This window comes from Sinocyclocheilus grahami, unplaced genomic scaffold (assembly GCF_001515645.1).
Source record: "Sinocyclocheilus grahami isolate Dianchi unplaced genomic scaffold, SAMN03320097.WGS_v1.1 scaffold32.1, whole genome shotgun sequence".
Lineage (NCBI taxonomy): Eukaryota > Metazoa > Chordata > Actinopteri > Cypriniformes > Cyprinidae > Sinocyclocheilus > Sinocyclocheilus grahami.
In genome coordinates this window covers 210,371-224,683 of record NW_015505211.1, presented here as the reverse complement: position 1 = coordinate 224,683, position 14,313 = coordinate 210,371, and the positions used below count along the sequence as shown (strand labels likewise).

Genomic DNA, 14,313 nt, shown 5'->3' with positions numbered 1-14,313 from the left:
AGTAACTGTTATGCTGATGTTGTGGCTGGTCAAGCAAATGTTTGTGCTGGTTTCTGTATGATATAATTGTTCATATATCTATTAAAATACTGATATTCTGGTCTATAACTCCTCCCAGAACTTCCCGCTGCCCTGTATCTTGGTCTCTCATTGGCTGTAGGTCATCGCCGATGTAGTTTTCAGTCAGAAATCATTGCACACTGCGTGATTGTGAATCGCCGACAGCTCCAGATATTTAGCATGCCAAATATTTTGCAGGCGTCAGCGACGTGTCTGCGATTCCCTCAGATCACGTCTTTGATAATTCACACTGCGTGATTGTCACTTGCGTGAACGAGGATCGATTTGCCTCCGATTTCAGGCATTTGTCTGCGATTTCGCAAAACCTGACGGCGAGTGAAAAATCGGGCTAAAATCATGCAGTGTGAACTCGGCATTAGACACACACTGGCAAACTTCCCTTAGCACTTTCCTCGGGGAAATCCCGCTGCACTTTTTGAAGTGCGTTCCACTTCGGGAAGTGAAAGATGGAAGTTTATATGGACAGACCCTTGGCCTTGACCCCTCAATTTTGACAGAGGGAGCGAGTCTGCTTCATATGCACACTTCAGGTCGCTCTATAGACTACAATGCAACACGATTATGATGTCATCGCAGATCGCATTTAATTTATTCACACCCCAAACAAGAATATATACAGAATACTGCACCAAACAAGGGGAAAATTGCAAACAAAAAACCAACTCTATAGCTGGTGCTTATAAGTGATCAAGGGTTTAGGATGTTCCAGTTCAGCCCATTGCAAGAGTTCCGCCAGTAGTGGGCACTCATGCAATGTAATCAATGATGTACATCCGAGTAAACGAGATGAAGGGAAGTTTGCGAGTGAAGGGCATAAAAAAATTAACTGGTACACAGCCCATTCTGTTGGGCCGCGGAACTTGCTAACTAGCACATTATTAGGAAAGGTGATTTGCAAAGATTTATAAAAACTCCTTATATTCACTTCTTCTGGAGGTGAAGCTGGATCATGAATGATTCGCACAAACATAGACGCAGGTAGATCAGGGGCGCATTCCCTTCAGAAACAATGTAATCCACTGCGTCTTCAGCGGCTCAGATGTCGGGAGTAAATGACGACTGCTTTGTTCATTATTACATCCAACAACAGAACACCTCGATCGCTTAGGAGTCATTCTTGTCTACATCTACTTCAGCGGTGAAACAATGGCGGACTGATGACAGTCACTCAGGGGCGGAGCTAAGGTAAAACCAAAGACTGACACCACTGTCAATCAACTATAGTGGGAGGGGCCTGTGCAGAACTACGTCATTCTGCCAAGAATCTGAGAATAGCTTGATTTGAAAAAGGGGTTTGGATTTATCTGGATTTTAAAAAAAAGCACTGGGTGGAATTTTATCATTATAGGGTGGATGTGTACACACACTGCCAAGACACATTTTAGTTCAAAAACATGTAAAAGTTAATTTTGCTTCTGATGACCTGTTAAACAACCATGTCGGAAGACGTAAACATGTTAACCACTGCATGCTCACTAATGTGCTGTGCTGCTGCCGTATGTCGGAATAAATAACTTCAATGCAGTGGAATGCACAGACCTCCGGAGAGGCTGGGGAGAAATGCCAGGGCTCCCCCTCGGTTAAAATCGCGGTCAGGGGGCACAGATCGGACCGAAAGGGCACTGGCATCAGCTATTAATGAGGACCCATCCCACCACCTTGCCTGACTCTTTGACTCCTGCCTGTGACAAATAACACATCTTTAAGATTTGGTCTGTCTGCTGCCTCCAATAGAGTATATTCTATTAAATGCCACATGGTGTCTTACTCTTGTATTTCTAGAGACTAAAGGAAGTTTCACCAGTGTACACTCTGTAGAAAAACATGGCTGATAGCAAAGGTGAGAGTTTCTATTTCAATTTTGTGCCTAATATAACAATTATTAAATGGTCCATTTCAGGTGCTCAACAAGAGAAAGACAAAAGAAAAGTTTTTAAGGGTCATTTAACTATTTCAGAGCTCACAGGTTTTTATCCATCACTGATGTTTGGTTTGGTGTTTCAGAGCTTGTCACCAGGGATTCCGGAAGCAGTCCAGAGTTCATCCGGGAGCTTCTTCCGTCTGCGGAGCGAACAGCTCTTCTCTATCATCTCTCTTACCTGTGTCTGGGAGGCTTCCCAAAGCTGGAGCGTCTGATCAGAGAACGAGCTATTGAAACACAACTGCTTTTCGGATCCTCTGAAGCTGTTCTGTTGAAGGTATCCATGTTCATTTTCCAACAACTTTATTAAATCCAGATACACATAGTGAAATATCCCTGTGTGCTGTTTTAGTGAACATCAGTGCTTTTGGAACGTCTCGTCCAGTAACTATTAATAATTAACTGTACAGCAGAGATATATCTAACAAATATGTCTTAAAAATATGGGCAGATTGTAAATAAAAAAAGAGGCATATTATATTATAATAGAATGATAATAAAATGGAGGAATGAGCAAAAATTAGATTAGAGGTTTAACAGTATTACACTATATTATTCAACTAATGTAAACAATAATGCAAACTTTAGTTACAACAGGTTGCTTACTGTGTACTGAGAGTTAAGGTTTGGCACAATAGTTTTCAGAAGTCAGGCAAGGGAAGAAATGACCAGGAGTTCTCTTTCTCCCAGATTATTATAGCAACAGAAATCTGAACAATCTACCCAACAGGAATCATACTGAAGAGGTGATAAACCATTTGTCCTTTGATGGAAAATTATCCTTTTTTTGACAAGAGCTTCTTTTATTTTCATCTTTACAGTGTGTAGGAACCAGTGAAAACCTGGTTAAATCACTGCTGCCCTTTCTGAAGGTGGCTGTGGAGAAAAACAAACCACAATTAGCACTGAAATTCCTAGACAAAGCCAAAGAGTGGATCAGTGACATCATAAGTGATGTTAATGCAATTGTGGAGAGGTAAAAATATAAACATTACCAAATGATATACTTGCATAATGTAGAGAAACCATAACTGATGATAATGTTTCAAAATACCTGACATTTCATGCACATTCAGGTACCAGAAACATAACATTGCTGTTCGCGACTCAACCAGTGACATCTCTGCTGAAAAGCAAGAGACAGAGATGAAGCAGAAGAAACAAACCAGTGAGATGGAGGCGCTTCAGAAGATTGTGAAAGGCCTGGAAGAAAACCTTCGTAACATCAACAAAAAGATAGAGGGTTCTGAGAAGAAGATTGATGAGAAACATGCAGAGATACAAAAATTTATCAACAAGATCACCAGCACCAATGATGAACAGACACCTGCAGGGACGCCCACGATGGGATCTAAAGTGTCCATATTTTCAATGATGGTGCCATTTGCAGAAAGTGTTATTGGTTACATTTGGGAAATGGTAAAATCCTCTTCAGACGAAAAGGCAATCAAAGCTTTTAATACTGCATTATCTTCGCTCACCAGTGCACAGCAACATCTGAAAGAAGAAGAGTGGAAAATTCAGAACAAGCTGATGGACAACCAGCTGCAGCTGGCCAAATTAAAGATGGAAAACGGTGAGATCCAGCAGTGTTTTCTCGTTCATACTGAACAAATATTCCTCGTGTGGATTCTGGGTTTGCTCATTTGCTTCTCTATCCGGTTTCACAGGTCAGATTCCCAACGTTTCTCACTTTGATGAGGTCCAGGCGTGCCTGTCCAGAATCCAGCAAATTCTGGTTGAGCTCCAGAAGTTCTGGGAGAAAGTGGGATCCCTGCTGGACACGATGAAGAAAGAGACCTTCGCTGGAGAGGCCTGTATCGAGGAGCTCGCTGATATGAAGGAACCTTTCCTGGAGTCCATTGATGCAGCTAAAGAGGTGAACCATGATGATAATGATGTTTGACCTCTCTGAACATCTTGTTCCTGAAGTGTTTGACCTCTGATGTTAAACTTGATTTGAACAGGGATGGATAAAGTTTGGCATTTGCTGCATAAACGCCAACAAGATCTTCAGCGTTCAGTCGAGTCAGGCCTACACATTCCTGGAGATCAGTCCTTCATCTCTGTCCACAGAAGAGTGGCAGAAAGAGTACGAGAGCGTGAAGGAGAAACTGGAGAAGATCACACCAAACACCATAGCCATTACACAGTGAGATCTAGAAAGATGAATTAACTAAAAATAGTGAGATATCTACAGCGATGTTTCTGCTTTATCATGTGAAATCTGAGCTGTCACGCTAGTTTGATCTTTCTGTAACTGAATGTCTCTGATAAACTAGTATAAAGTGACTGTTATTCATCTGGCTTGTGATCTCAATGTTTGACCTGCTCCGCATGAAATAAAACCGCTTTCACTGATATGAGTGAGTCTTCATCTCATGCGAGTTAACGTGATTTTAAACTACTAGTCATTTATTTGTGTGTAAAACTAAGTTTTGAGGGTAGAAATGGGTAGAAAATAAGTTCATTCTGTAGCTGAATCTCCACAATGTGCAGTTTTTTACATTACTGTGGGTTTTACTGTCATCTTCTGGAAGTCTGCTGGAAGTGCAGGACGGCCGAATTGAGATGTTCAATCAGCAAGTAGCACTTTCTGACAAAGATTTTAAAAGCTGTGAAACATGTAAAACTGACTATTTACTCTGAAATAATTCAGGTGTTTCTCAAAATTTCTCTTTCTCTAATCAAAAAAAAAAAAAGTTTTGGGGAATATTGTTTCAAATAGTAACCACTTTCCAACTTGCTAGTGCAAAAAGGTTTAATTTATTCCCTTATTCTTAAAAGTATATTTTCAGAGTTTACCTCCATTAACATCATATTTATATTTGTTCTTTTTAAATTCTTGATGCTATTTAGACTTTGCATGAAAAAGCCTAAAAGCTAGTGTCTGCTGCCCTCTTCTGGAAGGTTAAACCTACAAACTATTTATTTATTTATTTTATTTAAAAACAGATTCAACTATTAACCAGAAAATAGCATGTTTTTTCATCTTTTTTCAAAAACTTTTTTTTTATTTTTATGTTTTCTTAAAGGTTTAATGTAACATGAACGTTAGAGGCAACATTCCATTTCATCATTTTGTAAACATTATGGGAATGTTACCTTTTAACGTACTCTGAACCATTTGAAACGAAGTAACATTTAAAAATGTTTCAGAAAAACTTTCAAAAAACAATGTTCTAACGTTTTGAGAACTTTATTAAAGATCCCTCTGAACAAACATTCTATTGTTACTGGAAGAACGTTTGTTCATAACTTTGAGAGAACCTTGCCAGAACCTTACCTGTTACCTGGATTATTGCTTAAATACATATTTGAGCTCATAACATAAGAAGGCCTAATAATATTCCATACTGTTCAAAGATTTAGAATTTTAGATTCATAATCATTTACTGTATAATTCATCATTTGTGTCATTTCCTGGTTTGGGTGAAGGACAAAAAAAATAAAAAATCAGACTGCAGCTTCATTATATTTTAAAGGGGATAGTTTATAACAATTTATATTTCAACATAATATAAATTCTGTTACCTAGTTTACCTCTTCAATAAAACATCTGATCAGGAGCTGCACTGACAAATACATTATTTTTCACAAAAGCTGCACTGAATCGTTTGTGAAAACTGACTCGGTTTTAGAGTTCTGTGATTGCTGTTGAATATGCAGGAATAATTCTTCCAAAAATTCTCTTTCTGTCATCATTAACTGATGCCCCTGCACGGATTTTCCTGTGAAACACAAAAGAATATATGAAGTATCTTCATGAAGCTCTAAAACAACGGATCTTATAGAGAGAGCATGTCTGCCAGCTTCAGCTCTAAAACAACAGCAACAACGACATAAAAGTATCATAAATGCACTACAGAAGCATCATAACTCTATATGAGTCTTCTGAAGTCATAAGATAGTTTTGTGTGAGGAACAGAAATGTGATTCCGTGATAATCTTCCAATTTCATTATCACTGATGCAAACTCAAAAGAACTAAAATTTCATATAAAATTTCCATCCATTTGGAGTTTTAACAAACTAATAAACTTAATGTGCTGCATCTGTCAGAAATTTTATATGCAATTCAAATAAAACTTAAATTTAGCTCTAAATATTAGCCCCAAGTATACTGTTACACGGTTTATTAATATTTTAAATTTTTATATTTTATGCTAATTTTAGTTTAGGTTTTAGTTATTTACTACATCAAAAAAATATATTTATCATAAAAGATAAAAATGTTTATTTTAGTTTTAGTAATTTTACCACTTAAGCATATATTATTTCAGATAACATTTCTGATTTATTAATTTTTGAATTAATTTCTTTTAGGTAATTTTTTTAATGTTTTGGTCAGCTAACGTTTATTTTACTTAAATTAAGCTTTAAGGAAAATGCTGTTTATTAGTTTTTAATTTATAAAAATTAAAAACAATTGAACAAAACAACTAAATGTAGCACCAAGCCAGCAGAGGGAGCCCTCGCCCGCACTACCACCCACACACTAAACTAAAAAAACTCATATTATTAATAAAAACTTTAATATTAAAATCACACTGTTGCATTTGGAATAGGTATCTAACAGATGTAATAGGTCAATGGATATTAAATGCATAAGAAAATACATACTAAAGTATATACTACAGTACACACTGCAGCAACAGGTCCAATGCTATTTGCACAAAAAACACACAGACGACGGGTTTGGCAGATATAGATATGCATTTATAGGTTTGATTTAGTTTTTTGTTTTCATACCAGATAAATAAAAAGTTAACAATACAATCTGGTCACTATTATATGTGGAGTCCGTATGATAATAATGACCAAATTAAAACATGATTGTCACTCGGTGTGCTTCACAAAAATCTGTCAATGAATAAATTATCTGGTGAACTTCATCTATTTACAGTATAAACAAAAGAAATGATCACGAACACAAGCTTTGGATCTTGGGACAGGACGTTTCAGCAGTTTTTCCATCGTTCCACACAAACACAACCACAGAGAGGGCAGAAACACGCAGTAATATGAGCGCTTTAATGCCACGCATGATCGACTGTACATGCCGGACGCCTGGAGTTCATAAAAACAATGATAAAATCAACATCCACGTGATGTGCATTCCACACAAACATGAAGACACTCGTCTGATGAGGAGACGACGGCAAGAAACGTGTTGAGGAACAGAAGACACGAGCAGATGGAGATAATCGTGAGGCGAGTGCAGGGAAACATCGGTTCGGTTCGGCTTGTGTGTTCTGCTCCAGTTTCAGTGTCCGGGGGAAGGTGAGACATTAGAGCAGCTTCTGCTCACATTACCCAGAATTCAAGTATTCCAGTGCCACCTCATAGCAGAACTTATACTGATCCTGCAGGAGAAACACACACACACACACACACACACACACACACACCAGCAGAGGTCAGTGTAACACAGTATGTCAACACAACGTTTAACTATTTAACCCTCATAATGCATTCAAAATCTATATGCTATTTTCTTACTCTGGACCAGAAAATTTTTTATTTTATAAAACAGTCATAACTTATTATTTTTCAACTAAAACCATGTGATCAGCAACTTCTCATTAATGAGTCGATGTGAAAAAAATTTAAAGTTTTGAACGTTACCACATTATTACTGCATTTACCCCTTCTTACTCATTAAAAAATTTAGAAAACTCTTTGAAATGTAAAATTACTCATCCAACCTAACAAAACCACGATGCAATATATATATATATTTTTTTTCTTTCTTCTCAATACTGATGTGAAATTACATTTGAATATATAATTGTATGAAATTTATAAGAACATATAATCTGAGAATCACCAGCATCAACACTATTAGAATGAATTCATTTCCATTTATAACTCATGATTGCTCAAAAACAGTCAAAATGTATGAAACCTACATAAACATTTATTATTTTAAAGGTTAAGTTGTTAGTGGTGGTAGACATGATAATACACTTTCTTTTTTTACTTTTATACTTTATTTGAAATAATAATTTTTAAAAAAATAAAATAGAAATGCAACATTTTTTGTATAACAATTCCTTTAAAACAAAATACTGCATTTTATATAAAAATTGTTTTTTACTTGACTAAATACATTTTGAAAGTTAGATGATATTTTAAAAGTTTTATGAATTCTTTTATAGGAACATTTTGATGATTTAATGAATTATTAAATTATAAAAGTTTTATGAAATCAACTGATTAGATATGATTTTTGATGATTAATACCTAATTAAACCTTAACAACTGAATACAGAAAAATTGTGCTCTACAAATATCTGAATGCTGTTTTTTTTTTACTAAACATTTTATTAGATATTTTGCACAGGCCTGCTGCCATGACAACTACACTGACATCGCACGATTGAACATATACTGTATGAGCATTATTATTATTATTAGTTTTAATCATTAAACAGTGTTTAAATGTCAGTGTTAGACTGATTTGCCCTTTGGTTTTGCACCAGTAAGATCCTCAGTAGATGCTCAAACCGCTGTCAGGTGTGGATGTGGATGTTCTGACGCTCACCAGCAGATCCACCATGTTGGGTTTGTTGTTTCTCAGTGTTTTGACGGCGTGAAAGACGTCCACCGAGTGCTGGTGACACAACATCTCACACACGATACTGATGGCACAGAACGTGCCGCTGCGGCCGCCGCCGTTACTGAAACACACACACACACGATCATCATCATCACATCACAATAAAACATCTCACACACGATACTGCGCCCACCGTCGTTACTGAAACACGCACGCACGCACGCACGCTCACTCACTCTCACACACACACACACACACACACACACTCACTCACACTCACTCACTCACTCTCACACACACACACTCACTCACTCACACACACACACACTCACTCACTCACTCACTCACTCACTCTCACACACACACACTCACTCACTCACACACACACACACTCACTCACTCACTCACTCACTCACTCTCACACACACACACTCACTCACTCACACACACACACACTCACTCACTCACTCACTCACTCACTCTCACACACACACACTCACTCACTCACACACACACACACTCACTCACTCACTCACTCACTCACTCTCACACACACACACTCACTCACTCACACACACACACACTCACTCACTCACTCACTCACTCACTCTCACACACACACACTCACTCACTCACACACACACACACTCACTCACTCACTCACTCACTCACTCTCACACACACACACTCACTCACTCACACACACACACACTCACTCACTCACTCACTCACTCACTCTCACACACACACACTCACTCACTCACACACACACACACTCACTCACTCACTCACTCACTCACTCTCACACACACACACTCACTCACTCACACACACACACACTCACTCACTCACTCACTCACTCACTCTCACACACACACACTCACTCACTCACACACACACACACTCACTCACTCACTCACTCACTCACTCTCACACACACACACTCACTCACTCACACACACACACACTCACTCACTCACTCACTCACTCACTCTCACACACACACACTCACTCACTCACACACACACACACTCACTCACTCACTCACTCACTCACTCTCACACACACACACTCACTCACTCACACACACACACACTCACTCACTCACTCACTCACTCACTCTCACACACACACACTCACTCACTCACACACACACACACTCACTCACTCACTCACTCACTCACTCTCACACACACACACTCACTCACTCACACACACACACACTCACTCACTCACTCACTCACTCACTCTCACACACACACACTCACTCACTCACACACACACACACTCACTCACTCACTCACTCACTCACTCTCACACACACACACTCACTCACTCACACACACACACACTCACTCACTCACTCACTCACTCACTCTCACACACACACACTCACTCACTCACACACACACACACTCACTCACTCACTCACTCACTCACTCTCACACACACACACTCACTCACTCACACACACACACACTCACTCACTCACTCACTCACTCACTCTCACACACACACACTCACTCACTCACACACACACACACTCACTCACTCACTCACTCACTCACTCTCACACACACACACTCACTCACTCACACACACACACACTCACTCACTCACTCACTCACTCACTCTCACACACACACACTCACTCACTCACACACACACACACTCACTCACTCACTCACTCACTCACTCTCACACACACACACTCACTCACTCACACACACACACACTCACTCACTCACTCACTCACTCACTCTCACACACACACACTCACTCACTCACACACACACACACTCACTCACTCACTCACTCACTCACTCTCACACACACACACTCACTCACTCACACACACACACACTCACTCACTCACTCACTCACTCACTCTCACACACACACACTCACTCACTCACACACACACACACTCACTCACTCACTCACTCACTCACTCTCACACACACACACTCACTCACTCACACACACACACACTCACTCACTCACTCACTCACTCACTCTCACACACACACACTCACTCACTCACACACACACACACTCACTCACTCACTCACTCACTCACTCTCACACACACACACTCACTCACTCACACACACACACACTCACTCACTCACTCACTCACTCACTCTCACACACACACACTCACTCACTCACACACACACACACTCACTCACTCACTCACTCACTCACTCTCACACACACACACTCACTCACTCACACACACACACACTCACTCACTCACTCACTCACTCACTCTCACACACACACACTCACTCACTCACACACACACACACTCACTCACTCACTCACTCACTCACTCTCACACACACACACTCACTCACTCACACACACACACACTCACTCACTCACTCACTCACTCACTCTCACACACACACACTCACTCACTCACACACACACACACTCACTCACTCACTCACTCACTCACTCTCACACACACACACTCACTCACTCACACACACACACACTCACTCACTCACTCACTCACTCACTCTCACACACACACACTCACTCACTCACACACACACACACTCACTCACTCACTCACTCACTCACTCTCACACACACACACTCACTCACTCACACACACACACACTCACTCACTCACTCACTCACTCACTCTCACACACACACACTCACTCACTCACACACACACACACTCACTCACTCACTCACTCACTCACTCTCACACACACACACTCACTCACTCACACACACACACACTCACTCACTCACTCACTCACTCACTCTCACACACACACACTCACTCACTCACACACACACACACTCACTCACTCACTCACTCACTCACTCTCACACACACACACTCACTCACTCACACACACACACACTCACTCACTCACTCACTCACTCACTCTCACACACACACACTCACTCACTCACACACACACACACTCACTCACTCACTCACTCACTCACTCTCACACACACACACTCACTCACTCACACACACACACACTCACTCACTCACTCACTCACTCACTCTCACACACACACACTCACTCACTCACACACACACACACTCACTCACTCACTCACTCACTCACTCTCACACACACACACTCACTCACTCACACACACACACACTCACTCACTCACTCACTCACTCACTCTCACACACACACACACACACTCTCACACACACACACAATCATCATCATCACATCACAATAAAAGATCTCACACACGATACTGCGCCCGCCGCCGTTACTGAAACACACATCATATATGATTATCAGTGACTTCAGTACATTAAAATAAAACATTTCAGTCTCACAGCTGTCAGTTCTGACTGATGCTGCTGTAATTGCGTCTAAATCAAGGTTATTATTGTTAACTAAGACTGAAACTAAAACTAAAACCACTAAAAAAAAAATTTCATTAGGCCCTACTTGAAATAAAATAAACATTGCTCCTCTCACCTGTGGCATCCCTCAAGGCTCGATATTGGCACCCTCCCTTTTTTCCCTGTGCATGCTTCCTCTGGGTTCCATTCTAAGAAGGCATGGGGTATCTTTTAATTTCTATGCTGATGATACCCAGATTTATTTACCTATTAAGAGAAATTATCCTTCAGCACTTAATACCTTACTAAGGTGCTTAGACGAGGTCCAAATCTGACTAGCTCAAATTTTTTAACGTTAAATGAAGATAAAACAGAGGTGATTGTTTTCAGTCCTACTGATCATTCTCAGGCTACCAGCCTAGATCTGGGCAGCTTCAGATCTTCTCAGGTGTCCTTCTTGACGAGCCATTAAAATTGGACAAGCATATCTCATCTGTAATTGGTTCCAGTTTTTACCAACTCCGCTTGCTGTCTAAAATCAAACACTTTTTAAATGCTACGACGTTAGAGATGGCTGTCCACACTTTTATTACTTCACGATTAGATTACTGCAACTCCCTATATTGCGGTATTTCAAAGTCGCAAATTACTCGCCTACAATTGGTCCAAAACGCTGCTGCTAGATTTCTTCAAAATAGTCGCAAATGTGACCACATCACCCCTATAGTGAGGGCCCTCCATTGGCTGCCTATTCAATTTAGAATCGATTTTAAAGTTCTCTTACTGGTGTATAAATCTTTAGATAACCAAGCCCCTAGTTATCTCTCAATTGGTCCAAAACGCTGCTGCTAGATTTCTTCAATATAGTCGCGAATGTTAGTCGCATCACCCCAATACTGAGGGCCCTCCATTGGCTGCCTATTCAATTTAGAATCGATTTTAAAGTTCTCTTACTGGTGTATAAATCTTTAGATAACCAAGCCCCTAGTTATCTCTCAGAGCTGTTGCACTTTTATACTCCCACTAGAAGTCTAAGATCCAGTGATCAGAATCTCCTTTTAGTTCCTCAGTCCAGACTAAAATGTAGAGGGGAGTCTTATTACATTGTATTATGGTCTTGTTTATCTGACATTCCTTTGGTTTTAAATTCATGTTTTATTCTTTCTGTTTTATGTGTTTATGGTTTGATTTTAATGTACAGCATTTTGGTCAGTCTTGTGGCTGTTTTTAAATGTGGTTTATAAATAAATGAACTTGAACTTGATGCATAAAAAAAAATTAAAAATAAATAAAACATTGTAAATATTAATAAAATCTCATTCTAAATATTACAAACAAAATGTAAATGTTTAATAAAAAAATCTAATTCTAAATATTAATTCTAAATATGCTAAATAAATATTGCATTACTGTTAACAAAAATAAGATAAATATTCTAAGTACGGATATACGTATATAATCTGAGGAGCGGTGACTCACAGGCAGTGCACGACGGTGCGTCCCTCTCCTCCGTCGTACTCCTCCTGCCATTTGTCCACCTGTCGGATGAGTTTGAGGAAGGAGCGTTTGGAGACGGGAGTGTCGCGGTACATCGGCCAGCCCAGAAACTGGAACTGCTGCACCATCCGGTACCCATCCTGCGGCTGCACGCAAACCACACGTTCATGACACTCAAACAGCCGACTCTCGCGCAAGTGTGCAATGTAAGCGAGCGTTTACTCACCCGTGCCGCGTTATAGATGCGGAAGATCCTGCTGATGATGTCCTCCTCCAGATCCGCAGACACAAACTCCACCTGGATGGGTCCGTGCCGATGGACGCCGTTCTCTGGCCAGTACTGTGGACACAACTGGACACAAAACACACCAATCACACACATCAACATCACACATGTCAATTCAGTGGCCAGGTTCCATGGCTGATCAGTTTCACTAGGTCAAATTTTTCTAAAACAGCATGTCTATACTGATTTACCAGCTAGACCAGCAATTAAACAGGGTAAACCAACCTAGACCAGCAACTGACCAGTATAAACCAACCTAGACCAGCAACTGACCAGTATAAACCAACCTAGACCAGCAACTGACCAGTATAAACCAACCTAGACCAGCAACTGACCAGTATAAACCAACCTAGACCAGCAACTGACCAGTATAAACCAACCTAGACCAGCAACTGACCAGTATAAACAAACCTAGACCAGCAACTGACCAGTATAAACAAACCTAGACCAGCAACTGACCAGTATAAACAAACCTAGACCAGCAACTGACCAGTATAAACAAACCTAGACCAGCAACTGACCAGTATAAACAAACCTAGACCAGCAACTGACCAGTATAAACAAACCTAGACCAGCAACTGACCAGTATAAACAAACCTAGACCAGCAACTGACCAGTATAAAC

The 14,313-nt window shown here is 40.2% G+C and overlaps 2 protein-coding genes across 2 annotated transcripts in view; one reads left to right on the top strand and one right to left on the bottom strand.

The window, feature by feature from the left end:
* The first annotated feature begins 1,905 nt into the window (after positions 1 to 1,905).
* Positions 1,906 to 4,158, top strand: LOC107578451 (uncharacterized). The gene is made up of 6 exons (XM_016264409.1): positions 1,906 to 1,921; positions 2,086 to 2,279; positions 2,824 to 2,978; positions 3,079 to 3,578; positions 3,673 to 3,881; positions 3,970 to 4,158. The coding sequence occupies exons 1-6, from the start codon at positions 1,906 to 1,908 to the stop codon at positions 4,156 to 4,158; spliced, it is 1,263 nt and encodes a 420-aa protein (XP_016119895.1).
* Positions 4,159 to 6,706: 2,548 nt separating this feature from the next.
* The window catches only part of LOC107578441 (receptor-type tyrosine-protein phosphatase mu-like), a 74,070-nt gene continuing 66,463 nt past the window's right edge, over positions 6,707 to 14,313 (bottom strand). The window contains exons 17-18 of the mRNA XM_016264400.1: positions 8,549 to 8,684; positions 6,707 to 7,367 (exon numbers count right to left, since the gene is read on the bottom strand). Of these exons, the coding sequence (XP_016119886.1) occupies positions 7,314 to 7,367; positions 8,549 to 8,684 (190 nt within the window). The 3' untranslated portion in view covers positions 6,707 to 7,313. The remainder of the gene's footprint in view (positions 7,368 to 8,548; positions 8,685 to 14,313) is intronic.

Coding starts and splice junctions, on each gene's coding strand:
- LOC107578451 (XM_016264409.1), top strand. Junction 2,280..2,823: donor CTGAAGCTGTTCTGTTGAAG/GTATCCATGTTC, acceptor TCATCTTTACAG/TGTGTAGGAACCAGTGAAAA. Junction 3,882..3,969: donor CCATTGATGCAGCTAAAGAG/GTGAACCATGAT, acceptor TGATTTGAACAG/GGATGGATAAAGTTTGGCAT.